Source organism: Varanus komodoensis, unplaced genomic scaffold (assembly GCF_004798865.1).
Source record: "Varanus komodoensis strain SLA01 unplaced genomic scaffold, ASM479886v1 scaffold22, whole genome shotgun sequence".
Lineage (NCBI taxonomy): Eukaryota > Metazoa > Chordata > Lepidosauria > Squamata > Varanidae > Varanus > Varanus komodoensis.
In genome coordinates, this window is record NW_025335606.1 from 15,557,003 (window position 1) to 15,580,236 (window position 23,234).

Sequence of the window (23,234 nt, forward strand, 5' to 3'; positions counted from 1 at the left end):
TATAATTCTGCATGAATACATTTATGAATCATACTTTATTACTAATATTTTACTGAGTTTTTTATTTCATGAACCACATTTGACCATAAGTCCAGTTCTACACATGTGAGGAAGAGTAACTTTCCCAGATTTTACAGCCTACAGAACCAAGGGCTAAAGATTCTCCTAAACAGCTCCATTCCAGATTGCAGTAGGTTAAGAATATATAAGAAAAAACACTGTCCACCTCTCCACTTTTTCTGGGATGGTCCACATAAAGATGATCTACATCTTCTGATGCTACGGTTTGCAGAAAGAGGCACGTAAAGCTTTGCTTTTACCACTGAAATAACTTTTTTCCCAGCAGCTCTAAATAAGCTATTGTCTGGAATGATCAAATGTTTCCCTCTTATTTAAACTATAGCATAGGATACCCAAAGCATTTGCTTGTCAATATGTTAAACCATAATCAGACCATTAGAGGAACCCAGAGGAAGCAGCCTGGAGGAAGAGAAGGCATGAGGGGAAAATCTGAGAGGTGAAAGACAAAATAGATGGATTAATGAAATGGGATGAAGCCCTCCACAATTGACGTCTGGTAAAGTATGGTCTATGTGTCCCTGGAGCAACCCACTAGATTAAAAAGGAAGGAGAGAGAAAGAGAGGAGGAGGTAGGGTAGTAGAAAGAAAAAGGGGAGGGAGACCACACAGAAGGAAAGCAAAAGGGGCTGCTCCATAAATTACTGGCTTGTAATCCTTAACAGATTACTCCTGATGCAATTCAACCCTTTCAGGAAAAAAAGATTCCTTAACTATTATACAGATATTAATTTTTTTATATAGAACTTGGAGGGAAATAGACATTAAAGCCCATTAGCACTTACAGCTATAACTTCACGATTGCCGCTCTTGAAAATTCTCTCCACAACTATACTTCCATCCCAAATGTTTCTGAAAATTAGGAAAACACAAGTTTGATGTATTTTCCTATCATCAGTCCACCGTGTACATTTTCACTCCATGAAGAACCATAGGGTACTGATACCACCCCCACATCTCCACCCAAGAACGGTTAACAAGTCAATTCACTGAAGACATTTATATCAAAATATTAGCTATGCATTCATACAAACTGTGTGTGTGCATATTTAAATACAGTAGCTGTTTTAATTTTCTTGTGCTTTGTACTGTAAAAGTAGGACAGCTTGTTTTTCTTTTCCCCCTTTGTTCTACTCAGTCATTCATTCTTTAAATGGCTGAGATGTACAGTCATATTTCTGGTTCATATAACTATTATGATACAATAATTGTGCTTCCTATTACCTTTAAGCAATGGAACAGACTACTGAATACATTGGTTATCCTAATTGTCTTCCATAGTATGTTATTTTAAATATCAAGGAGAAATTACCAAAAAATGTTACCTAGAGAAACATTTCCAACCAAGCCTAATATATCATGCTCTGTCAACCTGTTTCATATATTTTGAATTACAGAATCACTATTTGCATAAGTGCTTGTGAGTGCTTTGGCTTACTATGACATAAAAAACTAAAACCTTAATGTCCACAAAAAGTGGAAGTCAATTGAAGACTGGAAAGACAGAATATATGGATCACCTTATTTATAAATATGTTGTCAATATTCAATTCTATAAACCTTCAATTACAAAACAGGTAGAGCTTTTCATTGTAATTGACAGTTAAAAGAAGGTTTTTCTATTTTAAAGCAAAGCTTACACTGTTTTTAAAATAGCTACAATGGGACTATTCACAAGTCACAGCAGCAAATTGTGGATTAATTAACTCACAATATGTGATGTACACTGTGCCCAAGATGTACAATTTTCAATAAGAAACCTCCAATATGCACAACTGGAGGCTGATCATGTGATGTGCAAGCATCAATCAATGGGCTGTTTAGTGGTTAAACAGCCCAGGGGTTAACCCAACATCAAGTTCATACCTACACCTGTGTTCATACCTACAGCTCTGAGAAATAAGCCATAGTTACTGGAAATAAGCCATGGTTTGAAGTTACCTGTTTCCACTAAACATAATTACAGGATGGTAGAATTTTGTCAAGAGAATACGATGGTCATAGCAAACACTCTTCCAACAACCCAAGAGACGACTCTACACATGGACATCACCAGATGGTCAACACAGAAATCAGATTCTGCAGCCAAAGATGGAGACGCTCTATACAGTCAGTAAAAACTAGACCAGGAGCTGACTGTGGCTCAGATCATGAGCTTCCTGTTGCAAAATTTAGGCTTAAATTGAAGAAAGTAGGAAAAGCACTAGGCCACTGAGGTATGACCTAAATCATATCCCTGATGAATATACAGTAGAGGTGACAAATAGATTTAAGGAATTAGATCTGATAGACAGAGTGCCTGAAGAACTATGGACAGAGGTTCGCAACATTGTACAAGAGGTAGCAACTAAAACCATCCCAGAGAAAAGGAAATGCAAGAAAGCAAAATGGCTGTCTGAGGAAGCTTTACAAATAGTTGAGGAAAGAAGGGAAGCGAAAGGCAAGGGAGAAAGAGAAAGATACACCCAATTGAATGCAGAATTTCAGAGAATAGCTAGAAGAGATAAGAATGCCTTCTTAAATGAACAGTGCAAAAAAAAATAGAAGAAAACAATAGAATAGGGAGGACCAGAGATCTCTTCAAGAAAATTGGACATATGACGGGAACGTTTCATGCAAAGATGGGCATGATAAAGGACCAAAATGGCAGGGACCTAACAGAGGCAGAAGAGATTAAGAAGAGATGGCAAGATTACACAGAGGAACTATACAAGAAAGAGCTTAACGTCCCTGATAACCATGATGGGGTGGTCACTGACCTCGAGCCAGACATCCTGGAATGTGAAGTCAAATGGGCTTTAGGAAGCCTGAGCAACAACAAAGCGAATGGAGCTGGCAGTATTCCAGTTGAACTATTCAAAATTTTAAAAGACGATGCAGTAAAAGTACTACACTCAATATGCCAGCAAACTTGGAAAATTCAACAGTGGCCACAGGATTGGAAAAGGTCAGTTTACATTCCGATCCCAAAGAAGGGCAATGCCAAAGAATGTTCAAACTACCGCACCATTGCTCTCCTTTCACATGCTAGCAAAGTTATGCTCAAATTCCTACAAGCTAGGCTCCAGCAGTATGTGGACCGAGAACTACCAGAAGTACAGGCAGGATTTCAAAAAGGAAGAGGAACTAGAGATCAAATTGCCAACATACGCTGGATCTTAAAGATCTTAAAGAAATAGGAGCACCAGACCATCTTATTTGTCTCTTGAGAAACCTATATGAAGGTCAAGAAGCAACAGTGAGAGCTGCACACGGAACCACTGATTGGTTCAAAATTGAAAAAGGAGTTCAGCAGGGCTGTATACTGTTGCCCTGCCTATTTAACTGATATGCAGAGCACATCATGAGAAAAGCGGGGCTAGATGAATCACCAGTTGGAATTAAGATTGCTGGAAGAAATATCAACAGCCTCAGATATGCAGATACCACTCTAATGGCAGAAAGTGAAGAGGAACTAAAGAGCCTCTTGATGCAGGTGAAGGAGGAGAGTGCAAAAGTTGGCTTGAAACTCAACATTAAGAAAACTAAGATCATGGCATCCGGTCCTCTCACTTCCTGGCAAATAGATGGGGAAGAAATGGAGGTAATGACAGATTTTATTTTCCTGGGCTCCAAGATCACTGCAGACGGGCCTGCAGCCAAGAAATAAAAAAAGACACTTGCTCCTGGGGAGGAAAGCTATGGCAAATCTAGACAGCATACTAAAAAGCAGAGACATCACCTTGCCAACAAAAGTGCATATAATCAAGGCCATGGTTTTCACAGTTGCAATGTATGGCTGTGAAAGTTGGACCATAAGGAAGGCTGAGCACTGAAGAATTGAGGCCTTTGAATTATGGTGCTGGAGAAGACTCCTGCAAGTCCCTTGGACTGCAAGGTGATCAAACCGGTGAGTCCTAGAGGAGATCAAGGCCAGATACTGAAGATGAAACTCAAATACTTTGGCCACCTAATAAGAAGGAAAGACTCACTGGAGAAGAGCCTAATGCTGGTAACAATAGATGGCAAAAGAAGAAGAGGACAGCAGAGGATGAGGTGGCTAGATGGAGTCACTGAAGCAGTCCGCGTGAGCTTAAGTGGACTCCGCGGGATGGTGGAGGACAGGAAGGCCTGGAGGAATGTTCTCCATGGGGTCGCAATGGGTCGGACATGACTTCACAACTAACAACAACAACAAAATAACCTCGCTTTTTTGTGGAATTTTTGCTCTTTTGATTAATGTATTATTTTGTTATGAATTTTATTATATCCATTTTATTGTTGCATGCCTCCTTAGATGAACTCCTGACCTGAAGGGTAGCCCACATATATTTAAAATGAATGAAGGAATGAATCAAACAGTTGTTGGACTCAAAATACACATATACTAACACTTTCAAGAATAACTTACCCTATAATCCGAGAAAAATATAAGCAGATGCCATTGTGCTTTCCAGAAAAGACTATTTCTGGACACATCGTGCCACTAACTGAAGCACCAGGCTGAGGCACATGGCTGCTTGAAGCAAATACCGGAGTTGACATAACAGGAGGCGGTAAACCTGAAACAACAATGCTTTTTAAAAAAATAAATCTGTAAGTATGACACTAGAAGTGAATATACAAACAATTAAAAGGTGATACCTTGTGCTGGTGTTGCCAAAAAGCTGGGGTTAGGGTAGGGACTTCCAGTATGCATAGGGGAACCTGATGAAAGAAGAATTTATTTCTTTATTTTTCAAATTATGTCCTGCCTTTTTCCTACAAAGGGCTCAAGGCAGCTTACATCTCCTCCTCCATCTTATCCCCACAACAACCATCCTGTGAGGTAGGTTGGGCTGAGAGTCTGTGACTGGCCCAAAGTCACCCAGTTGGCTCCATGGCTGAGTGGGGACTAGAATCCAGATCCTCTGAGTCCCAGTCCCATGCTCTTAACCACTACACCACACTGGCTCTCCATAGATATCAGAATATATACTTTAAAGAAACCTTTCTCTGACAGCAACTTGGACAATGTTTTTAAGAGACTCTGAACCATTTCACACGTCATCCCAAAGTGTCCAGGTTTGGATACCACAATAACAATCAACAAACACCTTGATCATAGGCTATTAACTGAATGTGAAAATAATGGCGGAGCATGGCAGACAGTGCACGTTTGCTTCTGCTAGATTTTGGCAATTTGTGGGTTCAATAACTCACAAATTGACCAATATGCAAACTATACAAGATGCAACCTAAGCTCAAGTTGAGCAATTTAGTAGACATTTGGGGATGTCACATAATTTTGAATAGGTATACTATTCCCTTAATTACTCAATAGTAATTTGCCCCCAAAAGTTTTGCTATGTACCTGGCCAAAGGATGTTAAGTCTGAGATAACCAAGAAGAAGAAAGGCAATTCATCTTGCATTGCACCAAGGCAGGGATGGGGCCTCTGGTCTATTGGAAGTCCCCATCCAGCCACTGCTCTTGTTCTTGGGGAGAAGAAATTTCCTTCCTCTCTCCCATGGTACAAATGACGCTTTTAAAAGTCTCATTACAGAATGGCCATTGTCAGAGGGAACACTGCTATGGAAGGATGGACTAACTGTCCCTTGCCAACTGAGACCCCTCCCACAAAAAAAATCACCCCTCTGCACACAGCATTTGGGCTTTTAAGAACCCTCGCTGGTGGCAATGGAGGCAACTGGAGGCTGTAGTGTGCTGGGGCAGGTAAAGGGAGGGAAAAGCTAGTCCTCCCTTCCCAGACCCAACCCTTGAAAAGCTTCCCTCTCTGCTGAGATCAGGCTTTTAAAGACCTTCCAAAGTCACCAAGGAAGGCTTGTAAAAAACCCAGTTGCTGTGGGGCAGGGGTCACACAAAAGTGTGTGACTGGATAAGTGCATAGAAGAGCGAGTGAGTGGCTGTGTGTCTGAGGTATAGGCTATCACTTTGGGGCTCCACTTTGGGATGCAGCCCCCACTCACCTTGCCCAGAAACAACACAGCCCATGGGCTGAAATGATTGCCCCCTATACTAAGGAATGGGCAAGGAAGGAAAGAGATAGGTTAGACTTTTTTCAAATCTCTTATTTTATTGCTGTATTGCTCCAGTGCTGAATGTTCTATGTATGAACATGATATAGAATTAAGGTGAGAGAGATGAACTTCAGTTACTGATGAATGTATCAAAACGCCATCAATTTTAATAATTTGTTTTAATAAGGGCATTCTTATTTCATTGAAATGTACTATTGAATCATGGACACTATTATTATTAAAACTACAAGAAAAAATTATAGAAGGATGGAATGTATTGCAAAATAAAATTTTAAAAAGTAAATAAGCCCTGCCAGGAAATAAAGGTGCAACATAAGACACTAAATAGCTCATGTTCATTACTTACCAGGTAGAACTGGAGAGCCCAGTACAGACCCCACATTACTTGGAGGAACTGGAAGGGATGGAAACCGCATCTGTGCTTCACCACCATATCTGAAATTTACCAGATTAAAGTCTTGTTATGAACAAAAGTTTTCAGTCTTTTAAATTCAGTATGTCTTTGTAGTAGTTAAATGGTAAAGTGTGTAAGAACACAGTTTATCTTGATATCAGACAAAATGGCACACTGTGATTAGTCAGTAAGAAAACCAAGCTGCTTCTTAGAGTTGCACAGGAGGTGACAAGTAGTGGGATGGAGCTCACATGTTCCCACGATGGTAAGCTGTAGTTTGTCATTAAATCTGAAGATGGTACTTGTGCGCTTATCAGTTAAATAGGAAAAGGGCCACTTCCACATAAAGTATAAATCAAAGCTAAGATATTTTTTTCTTAGAAGTCAAGATTACTTTCCTTGTGTTTGGAGTGGAGAGAGAGGAAGAATCTTAGCTTAGATCCACAATGCCAATATGAAACAAAGTATAATACTGTTACCAAGGCAACAGCAATCAGCTACTCATTATGGAAGTTTATTAAAAGTTTAGCTTATCAGTTCACATACTCCATCCAGAGTTCAGCAGAGTCTATCTGTTGCTGTGATACAATAGATTTTTAAGCTGCGCCCCCTGCTGTAATGAAATATGAATTCTTTTACCTGAAAAATGCTCGAGTAGCCCAACCTGACACTTCTCTATCACAAGCAGCAGCAGAGCAGGCAAGGATTAGGCAAGTAGCACAAGCCTGTTCTTCCTGCAAAAAGCACCATTAAGACAGCAATAATAAAATTACAGGTCATCCTGACATAATTCTAATGTTGATAATCATGTACTATTTGGAGTGGTCAGGAGTAACCCATACTATTCAGAATTAAGTCCCACTGAGTTCAGAGGGGAATAATCCCAGGAACATAGGAATACAATTGCAAACAATTGCCATTAGATGTTAGCTATATATCTACAGGTCCTTGCTATAAAGTTTCAACAATTATTCACTCCAGATGTTTTGTAAATTTTTAGATCTATACTTAAACAAATGTATCATTTTTCATGACTTCCAATAAATGTTAACAAAAAATTCAATGTAATCCTGCCTCCTTCAATCTACAAATGGGACTAACTTTGCTGCTGGATCCTGAACAATCAAAACTATCTGTCCATGCAGAATGACTAAAAATGAAAAAACAAAAAGAAATCAGAAGTCCAGGCAAGTTGAAGGCAGGCCATCTCAATCAATATTAGCTTCGAAAACTCAAAGTTTGAACAACCCCAGTTGTGCAACACAATTCATATCACTCACAGAACCTATTACTGTAAAATATGGTGAATGCCACTAATCAAACCTACTTATTTAAAACTACAACAAATGAATTCAAAAAGAATACTTAATAGTAACTGAGAGACTATGACAGCTATATTTCAGTATTTAATAACATCGCTTGACTGTGAGTTTTCAAGAAGTATCTAGCTAGTTCCTGATGGAGGTAGCACGATGAACTAAACCAATCTTTGGCTTAATCCAGTAAGCGAATTGTTCAGGTATTTAATAACAACATGGTATATTAAATGTGGTCCGCAAATTACAAATATCATAAGCAACCTGAAATCATTTAAAGGCTTGTACAACATGATGGACCACAACAGAGAATTATAAGAGCATATACTACTTTCCAAGAGTGGAAGCAAATGGAGCTTTGAGAACAGATGGGGTGTTTTCCAGTTTCAGCTGCTAAAGGAGAAGTCCTGCTTTTATAAGAAGGGCTAACCCTTTCAGGTTTATAGTACATAGCCTTCTAAATTAGCAAATACCATGTGAATGGCAAATAGCAAATAATGAGGAGGAGTATGTAACCAACTGGTCATATGTGGTTTGCTGTTGTTGGGCTGCAGGGAAACTACTACTAATCAGGCCCTGCTATGAGCAGCACCTAGGCAGCTGGGAACACGCTTTCCCTGCCCTTAACTGGAGCAGGAAAACAATGATCCTGATAAGGGTCACATGGAGTGGGAGGAAGAAGAGGTGGCTTTAGCCTCCCTCCATTTTGCATGTGAACATGTGTAGTGACCCAGTAAGTGACACCACATGCAGCCCTGATGATCAAGAAGCTTTGCTCACCCCAGTATAGAGGAACATCTTGCAAACAAATGACAGTATAATTTAAGAGCAAGTCAAAAAATTCTCACCGGGTGCAATTTGAAAAATCTTTCAATATCTTCTCCATCACCTCCTGCATTGCACACAAAAAGATGTCGTAGCTGATCTACTGGTCTGAGTTTATGAAACATAAAACTCCCCTAAAAGGAAACAAACAAACCTGGTGGTAACTTTTCCTAGCATTTTTAAGGCCCAAATGGTTTACAGTTCTTAGATATTGTTCAACTTCAAAACTGTCCTTAAGAGAACTTTGACTTTAGGGTGATATGAACACATAATAAATATTCAATCAATAATTCTATTTTACAAAACTGGGGAACTGAGCTTGAATCTGTGGCATGCCACAGATTACTGAGAATCTCTGCAGCCAAGCTTTGAGCCTGTACTATGACACAGAAACTAAAGGGCAGTATTCAGTACTACCACTGTGCCTTTTACTATTTGTGTTGTATCAGTAAGATGAGTGCTGTTTTGGCTTATTTCAATTTGTTTTAGGAAGCACTAGTCTCTCATGCTGATATCTGCTGGGATTATTGGACACTGCTCAAGATGTGCAGCACAGTGAAATTTAACCTTTAGTAAACCTTCCTCCTAGCCCTTAATTTGAGATAGGAATTAGCTTTGTACCTAGTTTCAAAGACATATGAAATTCTTGCCAAAATACTAACTGGGCCCACATGATCACCACAGAGTACCATGGGTTGTTCTTACAAATATTGTTTAGCCCTCATCTAACCCATTCTGACCAGGTTTTCATGACAGTACAAGTTATGATGTGTGCCATGGTGCATATTCAAAATTGCAGCTGGTGCACGTGACTAAACACAGCAGATTAATTAATCTATAGTAGTTTGTCATGATGTGCAAACCCAGTGAATCTGTCATCGACTTCTTCCTATCTTGTAATCATAACTGTTTATGAACCCATGTAAGATTACAGGACAGGGCGCATTGATCAACAAGAACTAGAGCCCTATTACTTTGTTTTAAAAATTAAGCCCTTCTTTCTCACTTTTGTAACCCTCTGCTTATTTCACATAATACAAGTGCACTGAGGATATTTATCATTTAAAAATAAAGTATTTCTATTTAATGATATATATAAACTGCTTACATCAAATGACATTTGTAAGGATGAACAATACAGCAGAAGTTGATAAAACTGTGTATTATTTTTCTGGGAATGCTTGTTACAACACTTTCAGCAGGCATCTAACCCAGAAGGGTTAGTCTGTAATCTGAGGGTCCTGCGAGCAGGCACCACCATCATGCTAAAGGCCCTGTTCTGAGCTATCAGGGATCAGACCAAGTTTTACAGTTTTATTTTTTACAACTGTTACACCCAACTAGTTCCAGCTTATCTAAATAAAAAACAAATTTGATATATTAAAAGGCTCTTATAATTACAAATTGAGCAAGTTTCTTTGAGATGATTATGAAAGTATGAAATGAGTAGACCTTTACAGGTATTACTCAAATACAGAGACTTTTGTGTTTTGTAAAGTAACACACATTTTTAACAAGTTTTCTTAAGTATTGCTCTAAAAAGTTAACTTCTTGTTAAAAATAATCACTTTAGAAAATATAGGCATCAATGGAGTAGAATGTAGCATGGAAGTAAGAATTATACTACATACCTGGGCTGAAAGAAGAACAAATTTCTTTGGCGGTAACATATGCTGCTGCACAACTACAGGATAGTCAGTTATCGGAATAAGATCTTTATTCAATGGTGTTATAATCCTCTGAACTTTCTGTTCATCTATTGCAGAAAGAGCCCAAGAATGCCCATCAATAGGTGTCTTTGCCTGAAATAAAAATTGTAGAATAATTATACACAAATCACTTACAGCCCATTTCTATACACAATCTACAGTTTTTGCCAATGAACACCTGCCTGCACCTGTGAAAGCTAGCAGTCATCACAGCCTTCACTTTGTGCAGTCCTTTTATACTGCAATGGGGCCAATATGAACTTCCCACCAGGCAATAAAATCTACAGTGCTATATTGGAATATTAATATGCTTCATAAAGTGTAAATCCAGACTTGCATCGTAACACAGTAATGAATTCTCCAGTAATATTAAGCAGACTGTTCTACAAATGAGGGCAGAACAGGGAGAAAACATGAGATGTGCAGAAGTCAAAAGGTATAACCAGATTAGGATGAAAGAAATCTTAATAGGCAACATGTTATCATCTCCCACTACTGCTGCTTCCAAAACAACATAGTAATATATGTGTATATATATAAAAAATTACCTGTGTTTCCATCATTGGCTTTTGGAAAGGGAAAGAATCATGATTAATACACCACAGGATATCATTATCCTCATTTTCTGAAGCAGCCATTAGCAGAACACCTAGTAAGATAATAACAAATAGGTCCATATGTTAAAGTTCAATTTTACTATTCATGATTGTCATTCTATAAGAGAAAAAGGGGCTATATTGAACACAAAAGTCTTAAATCTTCAGAAGTTACCTTTGCTATAAAGAGCTCGATGCACTTTCGATGGCTTTTCCACATTAGAAGCAGCAGAAAATCCAGGGGGCAGGCGGATGTGTATCAATGTTAATGTTGAAGGACGAGCAAAAGGATGCCTAAATGGGCATACACTAAAATACATTCGTACACCTAGAGGAAAAAGAATGAGACAGTATAAACAGGCTATGACTGTATTTTGAAAAAAGATTTACTTCATCCATTAATCTAGTTATTTTACTAATAAGCTAGAGGAAAGCCTAAGTTATTCTAAAAATCTAAAATCCACAGCTAGGCATTACATTTATTAGGACTAACCAAAATGTCACAAATAGTGCATAATCAAGTACTCAAAAACACAGTATTGAAAACTTTTTTGCCTTATTCTTTATCGTATCTGCAGAAATGAAACAAATTTTCAACCTAAAAGCAGGCTAAACCTGCTTCCCACAGTGATGTGCGGATGTTAATCGTCTATTCTATTTTACCACCTCCCCTGTACCACACACATTATATAGGCATTCCACATGGAGACACCCTAGTCTAATCCATCCATCCACCTTCAGAAAAGTGCAAGAAAAAGACCATGCAAAGAAAACATATAGGTCTCCACATGGAACATCTACCTCATATGTTACATTATGTGTGCGATAGAAAAAAGGGACATGCATCTGTCCCTTCACAACATGAGGCAGACTGCCACCTTGTGTTTGAATTGATATAATGCTTGACAATTAGAATACTGAATTCTTACCTGCATGTGTGATTGCCAATAGCTGGCAATCTATTGATTCAGAATTTTCAATCACTGCTATCTGAACAATAGGCTTAAAGACTGAACGGTCTATGGTCCTGAAAGAAAACCAAGGCAACAGTTCACATATCTGAAATCATGAGATATCTTAATCATGAGAACAAAATAATCCCAAGAAGTGTTTAATGTACTAACAAAACAGTTTGCTCCTCAGGCACTGTTTCTTAATGCAGACTGTTTACCTGGCAATCTTTCCAGCTGCAGACACAATAGTATTCTGGGAAACAGAAGCAACCCTCATCATCCCTTGACCATCTGGACCCAAATCATAAACCTGTAATTTAATTATACAGTTTTTAGTGGGTTTAAAATAAATTTGCAGAATAATATTCCATGCTGTAACAGCTAGCTAACATATGCGAAAAGGCAAATTAGGCCTCAAGAGAAAAGACAATATTCCAAAGTATAATTCAGTGAAGGAAAATACAAGAGAACCCTCCCAAGCTGAATGCAGGTTGGATGTTGGAACAAACCAGGATAGAGCAGAGACAGAGAGGCTGCACAGGACATCCCAGGATAGGTGAGCTGAGGGAGCACAGGATATGAAGATCCTGAAGCTAAAGGGCAGAGGAGCTCTGCAAATTAGTAACGATAGAATGACATCAAAAAGTATAAGGATGCAGAGTGAAAGAACTTTTACGAAATTTAGAAGTGAACAGGATATAATCTTGCTATCAACTTTGCATAATGCTTCAACAGTTTATTTTGTGAACCAGCCAGACAGCTTCAAATAATGAAGAGCACAACAAAATAGTAAATATAAATGGGATTTATGCATAAACACATACAAGACTGATACCTAAAAGGGAAAAGGTTACTTTATTCTGGGAATAAAGAAAAAACAAAGTACAGAACAAAATACACTCAATGGCAGGCAACTTCCACTCTCACAGAAATGAATTTAAGACAGAATTAGAACAGTGTTTTATAGCAAACTTCCATTAATGTAAATAAGTTAGAATTCTAGAACCACATGTGCGTACACTGGAAAGTCACAATACATTAAGAGTCATACCTGTATCACACCTTTTTCAGAGCGTGTATATAAAATATTTCGGGAGTTGTCAATGGCAATTTGAACAATAGGATCTATAAAACAAATTTAAAATCCAGAATTGTTTGGTTAAATCCTACTAACAATCCTGTGGTATGATGAAAAAAAGAGTTCCATGCATGAGTATCTTCCCAGAAAACATAATGAGATTACCCAAATGTTGTTTCTCTTATCTAACCACTAGGTAATTCTAACTTTAAGACAGGGAGAATTACTTATTACCTCAGGATCCCAATTTATGTAAGATATAACTTAGTTAGCAACAAAGTCAATATTTTAATGGTTCAGAGCTTAAAAAACACTAACAAATGCATGCATGCAAAACATTCAACTAGCATAGAACATCTAGGACTGTGTAATGTATTATCTAACACAACTGCATCTCTCTCTCTCTCACACACACACACACACATTTGTTAGTCTTTGATTTGATAATCTTGTTAGGATTATGTGTCACCTACCATCTTCTGAAAATGTGAACTGCAGCAATGATGGAACAAGGAAAGAAAGGGTGCTCTTTGAATGATTGATCTTCCTACAGCGCTGGCTGAACCAGCCTGCCTCGGCCTACAAAAATAAGGAAACCATTAAAATCTGATAATCATGGATCAAGGATTGTTTCAGTTCATCCAATGGGTTATCAATAAATTCAATAGCTGAAAAAAGGCGCATCATATTATGAAATAGGGTGGAGCACCTGGCAGTCTCCAAAGCATTTTTTCTTCAGTGCATTTTTGCCAACTAAACTAGGTCAGTAAGAGTTGTAAGCTAATATATGAGTACTAAAACTAGGTAGGCCATTAAAAAAATATAGGCAACAAGTGCATGGACATGAGCAGAACACTTCCCATGTGATGCTCCCCACATTCCAACAAGTATCTCTGGCAGACTTCACTTGCCTGGTAAGCAACTTCATACAAACAACCATCTTTGCCAGCCAAAAAGATACGCCCATTTTCAGTAGAGGTTATAGTCAACAGATAGGTGTTATCAGTAGGAAGTGAATAGAGGGGATCTGGAAGAAGCTGCATTCCGCCAGACATGCTATCATTGAGGGATCCAGAACCTAATAAAATAAGCAAACTTAATGTAAGTTCTTATTTTTTATCAGAAAAGTTTAAACATTAGCATTATAGTTGCAGTGGTAAATACTCCAGAGTAAAGAAGTGAAAAATCAAGACAAAAGTGTCTTTCAAAAACACTGCCCATACATCTTTACATTCAAAATTCAATTTTATCTTCTTGGGATCAATTGACATTATCAATTCTTTTGCTGTTAATACATTTCATGCCATTAAATTCTTTCATTCCAGATGTGACATGAGAGATGTGACATGAGGTGATGGATGGAAACAAAACAAGTGAGAGATGCTCTCAAAAAGTCACTCTTGTGTATTACCTTGGTGCATTTTAACATAGCATTCTTTTATTGATCTTAACTGTGTTTATTCTAAGCATTTATTATTTGCACCATGAGGAGGTTATTACTTCATTCTAATAACAGAAGCAGCAGGTTTGGCCTCCCAACAGTCACAGCTAGCAGCCCCACTGAGAGTGGAGTGAGTAACATGAACCACTCCCAGCCCCAGCTGCTACTGCTGGTGAGCTCCTCTAAAGTCCTTTTCTTGCATCTCTATGTGGGCAATTGCACTCATGCACAAGACTTAGAATTACCTGCTTGCAAAGTAGCATAGCTGAGTCCTAGAATTACTATATCAACAGGAGTAGCCAGAACCAGCAGGTGTCGTATGTGCGGCTGAAAGATACCTGCAAATAAGGAAATAAGATGATGACATGTCAATATAGTCTCCCATCTCTAAAAGAACAGCTAGCATGATCTCAAGATCCAAGACTGTGAGGAAACATATACACTAAACTTCTAAACTATGCTACTTTGCCAACAACAGCAGCCATGAAATATTAGTTGAAGCCCTGTAATTATTATTTTTCCTAAGTCAGATTAACAGTAATTAATCTGGCACTTATTTAAACTACTTGAAGATATCCAGAAAACATAATTTGCATGAAAATTGTGTATCTAATATAGAATGGGGATCAATGGTGGCTGATTCTTGGAAGGATTAAAAGCACATGACTTTCTCCAAGCAGATTTTGTTACATAGCATGTTACCTGCTTTTGGTTTCACCAAGCCCACAGCAAGGATAGTTTCACTGAGACCATCAAAATAAGCCAGGTCTCCTCTGTAAAGAACAACAAAAAACTGTATTAAAGAGGAGAGATAACGTACATAATCATTATGCAAGATAGCTGATCTGCAATATGAATCTGATTCTTACACAAACTCTGTATTTTTAATTTATTTCAAATTTAATCTCATACAAAACAAATTCTTAGATGGTAGTTCTTTACATACCCATCTTCATAGTTCCACATAAAAATGTCACTGTCAATGGTCAGCCATGCCCTACTAATCTCAGGAAACACTCCCATCATACAATTGCACTGCATATCTGAAATATCCAGATTTAAGGAACAAATGCACTATGGTGAGAAGATACACCCCCAAAATTGGGCAGGTGGGAAGAGTCCAGCCATGATAGGTTATTGAGGGTACCATCTGATACACAATTAATTGAGAGTCAGTTGAATTGAATTACCTGGTTTGCAAATCAATCTAACTCCTGGTTTATTGAAACCATGCTTTGCTGCCAAACACAAGATTTGCCTGGCAGATAATTACATAAACCATGATCTGTTTTCTTGTTCACTGGGTTGTTTGTGTCCCTCCCCTTCACCTACTCCATGGGTTCTAAAAGTATGGCCTGCAGGCCAAAACCTGCCTGCCATGCCCATTTATTCACCCCACCTCATCGGTTTGAGAATCACTCAGAGAAAATGATCTCCCAGCAAGTCCAAAAGCTCTGAGCTGGGACAGGCGTTCTTTAAAACTGAGCAGAGAGCTGGCGCATACCCAAATTGCAACAGTTCAACTGTGTGTGCGCCAGCTCCCCGCCCCCCCATTGCACGCATATACAGAGCAGGGATATGGAGTGGGAAACAGAAGAGAGGCAGGCGGAAGAGAAAGAGAGGCAAAGACAAAGATGAAGAAAGGATTGAAGGTAACAAAAATGTAACTTTTAAAATCTATTTTTAATTATGTGAGCCCAGAGGTGAGCCAGGCCAGGGGGTGGCCGGGTCTGTGCCTGCCGCCACCATCACTTCACCATGCCCAGGCCCGCCACTGCCACTCCGGCCCGTGCCCACCACTGTTGCCTTTCAACTGGCCCCCTGTTGAAAAAGTTTGAGGACCCCTGACCTACTCCCTCCTTGTATCCCAATGGTTTTTATGGCACTGAAGTACTGTAAAGCAGTTGGGTCTTTAACTGCTCTTGCCTGCTATCTCTGTAAATTGGTAAAACAATCCACCAACAATCCACAATTCTTATAGTTCACATGTAACAACTAACAGCAGTTCATGATGCAACAAACCATATATTCTCTTAATGGGTTGCTTGTGGTTAACAAGCCATAGCTCCAGGTTTGCACTTAACAACCTGATTCAACAAACCATGGTTTATAGTTACATAGAAATCAGGTCAATGGGGCTTATTTTTTTAGTAGGTATGTTCATGTCAGGTTGTAGAAGTCAAAGCTCAGTTTTTACATGTGCAAAACTGACAATACATGCAGAAATTATCTGATTACAATTATGCTTATCTGAATGTCAAAGAACCCTGAATCTTGATCATTATGAATGTCAAAGAAAATGTAGAAGACATTGGGAGCGCTGCATAGGTTTGCATTCTTCCTCCTTCCAGTCCCTCTTCTTTTGTGCACAAGTTCTTCTCACTAGAACAAACCGTAACTAACCATACATACTTATATTTTTTTTTACCTCTGTCATCATCTCTGAAGGACCTAGCATGTCATAAAATGAAAAACTGGTAACAGCTGGAGAGATAGGAATGAAAAGAGCATTATCTTGTAGACAAGGGCCTGTCTCTCACAACACCACACTAATGTATCCTTCTCATGATGAAGAAATACCCAACAAAGAAGATGGAGCTATGGAGCATGATGTTTCTTTCAATAAAGAGGTGGAGTGGCCACAGAGCCCTATTTCCAATGCTCTTTCAACAATTCTGAGAAAGGATACTATAGTAGGGACTGGATGTTAGCAGCCACTTGGGTACAAACTGGAGGCAACAGCAGAAAGTACAACAGAGAGGGGAAACCTGTGGCCCCTCTAGGTGTTTGGGTCTACAACTCTATCAGCTGGCTACAGCTGATGGGAGATGAAGGCCAAATCATCTAAACGGCCACAAATGACTTGGAACAGTATAGTACATTTGAGAGGGAGAGGGAGAGGGAGAGGGAGAGGGAGAGGGAGATGCCTTAGCTCCTAGCTAGGTGCAAGCAACTGCATCAGGGGTCCTCAAACTTTTTGAATAGGGGGCCAGTTGAAAGGCTGTGGTGACTGTTGTGGGCCAGTGAGGTGGGGGTGCCTGGGCGTGCGCCGGTGAGGTGCCGTCGGGCGTGTGCAAGGTGCCATCGGGCATGCGTGAGGCACCGTTGAGCACACACGGCGGTGGCTCGCTCGGTCGGAGAGCTCCCAGTGAGTCCAAAACCATCTCCGAGTGAGCAAGCCACCACCTCCCCACCCGTGCTGTGAGGCAGCAGCGAGTGCTCACTCGGAGACCATCTCCACGCGCGTACAGGAGGTAGGTGGTGGAGGCTTGCTCGCTCAGAGACCATCTCCAAGCGAGTAAGTCACCACCTCCCTGCCTGCGCAGCAAGAGGAACAGTAGCGCAGGACAGATGAAAGGCCATGACGGGCTGGATTCGTCCCGCAGGCCATAGTTTGAGGACCCATGAGCTACATGATAAAACACAGAAAATGAATATAAACTGGAGACAAAAAAGAAAGGTCAAGCCTTGGTGATGGGGGAAATGCTGGAGTGAATAAGCATGAACCAGCAGCCTTAAACCCACCCTTAAGCCCAAATTTTTACAAGTGTTTCACTAGTACTATCACAATTAGGATACGTCCAAATTGCTCAACCAATTCAGGGGGTAAAGGAACTCTTCGAATTGAACTTATTTCTGGAAGACTGGGAATCAAAAGAAGACCAGGCCCCTGTAAGGGATAATCCATATCTGACATTCCAGAAACTGAGGGGCTATCTGTAATTGTGAAAAAGGTTAAATAATTAAAAGTAATGAAAACAAATAAGCAAAATGCATAAATACTTCAATTAAATCTGTAATCCAAATAAATTTATTGTCTCTTCATATACAATTAGCAAATGTTTTTCTGTGCAAATCTACAAACCAGTGAATGCATGCACATATTTAGATTTAAATCAATTAAATAAGCCTCAAAAGATAACCATCAATATATTCTAGAAACTGTTACTGCACTTTCAAGTGTGGTGATTTCTGCACCACTGTCTGGATCCACCACTCCAATAAGGATCAGAATAAGCATAATACCAAGTCTTCAAGTCTCATTACAGAAAGATGGTCCAAAAGGATACTATGGTCAATGCACTGAAAGATCCACTGGGAGGTTCAGAAAAAGTAACAGGCTCGTATTGCTATTGCCCATTCCCTAGCAGAGAACATCCATTGAGGCAATCAAGGTGTTTTCTATCCCAAACTAGGTCAAAAACCAGATTAGAATGAATCCAAATAATCATTGCTATCCAAAACTTCTGGAGTTGAGAAGAGTGCCCACTCCAATACCTTGTTCAAAAATGCCAAATTTGATATTAGAAAACTCTGATTCACATGTAACATGGTACTATTTTCATCAATGTATCTAACAATGCAATTAAGAGGTCCCCATTACCCCTTTTCTGGAAGGAAAAGAAATAAGACTCCAATAAAGCCAATAAGAACAGACAGTTTGGAATTATGTACACTATTTCCCATCATATACCTTTGTTTCAAACATGTACCTTATGACATGAACTATTAACCCCAGAAATGGGAATTGGAGGAGGAGCATTTCCTAAATGATCCAATACTTGCTCATAAAATTGTAAGGTGTCTATGTAATTAACCTATTATGCCTTATGACCCAAGTATTTTGACAGGACATTCTTGGACTATCCAAGACACTACCCCTGACTTGTTTATGTCTATGTCTGAACTCAGAATTCTCCCTTGTTTCTCCTTCGTAAAGTCAATTGCAACTCATTCATTGTTGGATTCCAATTCTAGCTTGCTGGGAGAAAAGCCAGAGTTCTGGCTTTGTGATATAACACCAAGATTGAGTGTAAACCAATCCAGATTGTTAAAGTTCAAACTAGGCTTCTTCAGTACAAGCCAAACTATTGCCTCTTTCATGGAAGAAAGAACTCCCCCTATTACAGAGGCATCCACATGGCTGTTTGTTGACATTTTGTCTGGGTGCCACTGCTGAGTAGGAATTTCACCTAGGTGAATAAAAGAGTTACTAACAAGCAGATGCAACATTCAGCCCCACTTTCCTGTCCTGTATAGAAGCCAAGCAGGTTGCTGGGAGAAGGGTGCTTGGCTGTTATGGTAGCCCACAGTGTTGTTAGACTAGGCAGGGAGGAAAATAATCCACTCTTCCCCACCCAGTGTAGAAATTGATCCCTCCTCCAGCAGCCTACTATGTTTCCATACAAGATGTGCAGGAAGCTGTATGTCTAATATACTATGTGTCTAACATAGAAACACAGCAGGCTGGCAGGAGGAGGGATCCATGTTTCTATGTTGGATGTGCAGGATATGTGGTTTCTAACCTGCAAAACTGAGACTGGCAAAAGAAGGACAGGGTGCTTCATTCATCTTTGGGGGAGGGAGGATAAGGAATCCTGTGGCCTCCCTACATCATCTGGGAGGTCATAGGATTACTTGGAGTCTTCCAAGATCCTGTAATCTTGGATCTGAGGCTCTTATGTCCCAGCTGACCCTCCTTGCAGTCAATACAAAAAGAACCCACACAGGCTACTTGTCATCAAGTCAGAACTGTGCTAGGCGGAGAGGTTAGGAGGCTGCGGCCACAGACTTTTCCCAGCCTTTCCTGCTCCCCAGCACTAACTCTAGATGGACAAAAATGGCTCTCTAGAGAAAATACCCTGTGCAAGGCATGATACACATAAAACTCCACATTCAGGGGCTTACATGCATCAGGGACACAGAACACACATTTGTTCCCTTAGTAACTTTGGGTTAGCTAATTTATGAACCAACATTAGCATGCTTTTGCTGCAGATGCTTCTTTTCAGGCAAGCATATCCTGACTGATGAGTAAATTTCACCCACTGCATTACTGAACTATTTCCTTTTACTGTTGCATTTTACATTTTTAAGTTTTCACACAAAACTATACAATCCCTCCGGGTGGGTCACTGGCTAATAACAACAAATTAAGTCTCTGTAGTCCCAAGTGAGCCTGGCAGATCTCAAAAACCAGGAAGGGCAAGGATCCAAGAAACAGGTTGAACTAAAAGAGGGCTGTTCTCTGTAGCCGCTAACCACTGAAGCCCACTGCCATGGCATGGGGCTAACCATCTCTTACAACAACACGGCAATACATTTATACGGCGCGTGGAAGGAGAGCCGGAATACAGAAAGTGAAGTGCCCAGGGCTGAGAGGGGTGAGGCGAGCGGGGAAGGAGACAGACCCACTGCACGAAAAGGCAAGGGAGACCCCTCAGCGGGGCTTGGCTTACTGGGCGCCGGGACGGAAAGCAACTCGGAGAGGTCCGGGTAGCAGCGGTCATCTTGGATCTGCCGGTCGATGATGCGCCCCGCGTTCTCCAGTGCCTCCTGCAGGCCGGGGACGGCCGCCGGGTTGAGGGCGACCGGCATGGCGAACGTGACGGGTATGCAAAGGACCCCCAGCAGGGCCGAAGCGAGACACGAAGAAGGCTCTCTCGCGCGCGCCAAATCCCGGCAGCCACCGCGTGTGCCCGACGCAATGCCTGACCATAGAAAGGCAAGGGCTAGAGGTGCCGTCACAGCCCTACGTCTGGGACGATGAGAAGAGCGCCACGGCGCTGAAAAGGTAGTGAGAGCCGCGCGTGTTGGGCCAGGCTGAAAAGTCAGCCTCTTCCAGGGGCAGACCTCCTCGTGCTCTCTGCAGATATTTTGGACTACAGCTTGCACAAACCCTGTTGGGATGATGGGAGTTGTAGAAGGCGTACAGGTTTTCTATGCCCTCAGCTTGCTTCTCATGCTGGCCAGTCAGATACGCCTGAAAAACTCACAAGCGGGGACTGAATGAATGGGATGGGTAACTTGTGGCGCTCCTTCTGAGTGAAATGCAAATCCCATCAGCCCAAGTCAGCAGTCAAAAACGAGTGAAGCTGGAAACTGCAGTGCAAATGCAATTTAAAGGAGGCAATTTAAACCCTATATATCTTGATACAGTCACTTGTAGTATTACTGAGGGTGCCTGAAACTTCAGAGAAAAAAGAAAAAAAAATCATTCAGTAGTGTATGCATCGGATTTGGAACTTGCAGCCCATTCCTAGAACATATATTTTTTCAGACGTCTCATGGAATTGAGTGTAAGTCTTATGGAACCCAATAGGAGCTACTTTTGAATAGTAGTGCACAATCGATTTGCACTGTTAAGATCCAATGCTATGCATGTTTAGGCAAACAAAACATAACTCCGAAAACAAAACAACTCCGAATTTTCCCAGTCTGCAAGAAAATTAATCAAGGAACTCAAACGAGCAACTTGGTGCATATGTGAGCAGGTGAGGGCATGGGTTGTCGCTGTCGTTAAGTCTTGTCCAACTATTTGTGAGCCCATGGACCAAAGTACCCCAAGTTCACCCCCCCCCCCGTCCTCCATTTCCTCCCAGAGTCTGCTCAAATTCATGTTCATTTCTTCGATGACACTATCCGGCCATCTCATCCTCTTGCCACCCCCTTCTCCTTTTGCCTTCAATCCTTCCCAGCATCAGGGCCTTCTCCAATGTGTCCTCTCTTCTCATTAGGTGGCCAAATTATTTGAGCTTTAGCTTCAGCCTCTGTCCTTCCAATGAGCAGTCAGGGTTGATTGGTTTAATCTCCTTGCACTCCACGGGACTCTCAAGAGTCTTGTCCAACACCAGGCAGGGCCGTCTTAACACATGGGCCTGATGGACACTTGCCCGTGGGCCCCATACTAATCCGTGTATGTTAACCCTTGGAAAATTGGAAAACTTCCAAAATTAACAGTAGTTGTAGTTGTCGTAGGAGCCCCAGTACACTGCTTTCCCCGTGGCCCATAATGCTGTTAAGACGGCCCTGACACCAGGCATGGGTCTTAGCTTCAGTTAATTTTTCTAAACCTCCAAAGATTTAGCAAAGTTTCTCGTCTGCTAGCGCACATAGAAAAAAGAACGGTGGGAGTGGCGGGACGTTTCCCCCTTGCCTTAAACACGCGTCATATTGCGCCCTAACAGGAGAATCCCGTATCAGCTCCCATGGAAAGAAGCGAATCACGTAGGCTCCCGTTGCTGGGGATCGAGAAGCCGAGCCCCGCCAGGTTTGCAGGCGCGGTGCTCATACCCTCCGGCCACGGGAGGTCTCCCTACGGTGGACGGCGGGGCGAAGAGGCTTCCTCTCGCTCAGCCGCCGCATCCTCAGCGACTTCCTCCTGTCGGGAGGCCGGTGCTGTTGTCGCTGGTGTGGTTCTTGGGAAGCGCTCACTTGGGCTAGAGCAGCCGGGCATGGAGGGCGGTGAGTGGGCAGCAGCGCTCGGGGAGGGCCTCCTTGGGAGGGCTGCTTGTTTGCAAGAAGCGCGGCGCTCAACTTTCCATTTCTCCTCGCAGATGCCGAAGCGGTGGCGGGACCCGACCCGGAACTGGCCGCCACGATGGGCTTCTCAGGCTTTGGTGAGTTGGGCGAGAAGCGGAGGGGCCGCAGCCTGGGCTGGAGAGGCTGGAGAGTGGGCGAGGAGAGTGCTGGGCGGTCGGTGCGGGGCAACAGGCTCGGCTGGCGTGCCCCCCTGGTGCCTCCATACACGCAAAATCTCATGCGTGTTCAGGCAGCAAAGGTCCTTCACGGGGTTGGAAACAATTTTCTCGGCTGGCTGGGGAATGCTGGGAGTTGTGGGAACTGGTTCATGCCACTTGGGGGAGTGCTGGGGGTTATGGGACTTTTAGTGTACTTTTAGAACTGAGCAGGGCTGACAAGGACTGAACGTTTTGGAGAGCATTCATGGGGTTGCCATAAGTCAGAGATGGCATGACAGTATATGAGAATTGCAGCAAAGTTGGCACTTTTTCCTTTCTAAAACATGTATAGGATTGTGCTCTGG

General features: G+C 41.3%; 2 protein-coding genes across 3 annotated transcripts in view; one reads left to right on the forward strand and one right to left on the reverse strand.

Annotated features, from left to right (window-relative positions):
- The window catches only part of NUP155 (nucleoporin 155), a 35,999-nt gene extending 15,129 nt beyond the window's left edge, over positions 1-20,870 (reverse strand). For both annotated transcript variants that reach the window (XM_044431398.1, XM_044431397.1), the window contains exons 1-19: positions 20,650-20,870; positions 17,990-18,127; positions 15,357-15,453; positions 15,113-15,183; positions 14,656-14,748; positions 13,881-14,047; positions 13,443-13,548; positions 12,943-13,016; positions 12,110-12,201; positions 11,868-11,965; positions 11,114-11,266; positions 10,891-10,991; positions 10,265-10,435; positions 8,657-8,767; positions 7,132-7,226; positions 6,445-6,533; positions 4,702-4,764; positions 4,469-4,619; positions 864-930 (exon numbers count right to left, since the gene is read on the reverse strand). In XM_044431398.1, the coding sequence (XP_044287333.1) occupies positions 864-930; positions 4,469-4,619; positions 4,702-4,764; positions 6,445-6,533; positions 7,132-7,226; positions 8,657-8,767; positions 10,265-10,435; positions 10,891-10,991; positions 11,114-11,266; positions 11,868-11,965; positions 12,110-12,201; positions 12,943-13,016; positions 13,443-13,548; positions 13,881-14,047; positions 14,656-14,748; positions 15,113-15,183; positions 15,357-15,453; positions 17,990-18,127; positions 20,650-20,788 (2,076 nt within the window). In that variant the 5' untranslated portion in view covers positions 20,789-20,870. The remainder of the gene's footprint in view (positions 1-863; positions 931-4,468; positions 4,620-4,701; positions 4,765-6,444; positions 6,534-7,131; positions 7,227-8,656; positions 8,768-10,264; positions 10,436-10,890; positions 10,992-11,113; positions 11,267-11,867; positions 11,966-12,109; positions 12,202-12,942; positions 13,017-13,442; positions 13,549-13,880; positions 14,048-14,655; positions 14,749-15,112; positions 15,184-15,356; positions 15,454-17,989; positions 18,128-20,649) is intronic.
- A 1,696-nt stretch (positions 20,871-22,566) lies between these two features.
- Positions 22,567-23,234, forward strand: part of WDR70 (WD repeat domain 70) — a 144,612-nt gene continuing 143,944 nt past the window's right edge. Inside the window, exons 1-2 of the mRNA XM_044431200.1 lie at positions 22,567-22,654; positions 22,747-22,809. Coding sequence (XP_044287135.1) covers positions 22,645-22,654; positions 22,747-22,809 — 73 coding nt within the window. The 5' untranslated portion in view covers positions 22,567-22,644. The remainder of the gene's footprint in view (positions 22,655-22,746; positions 22,810-23,234) is intronic.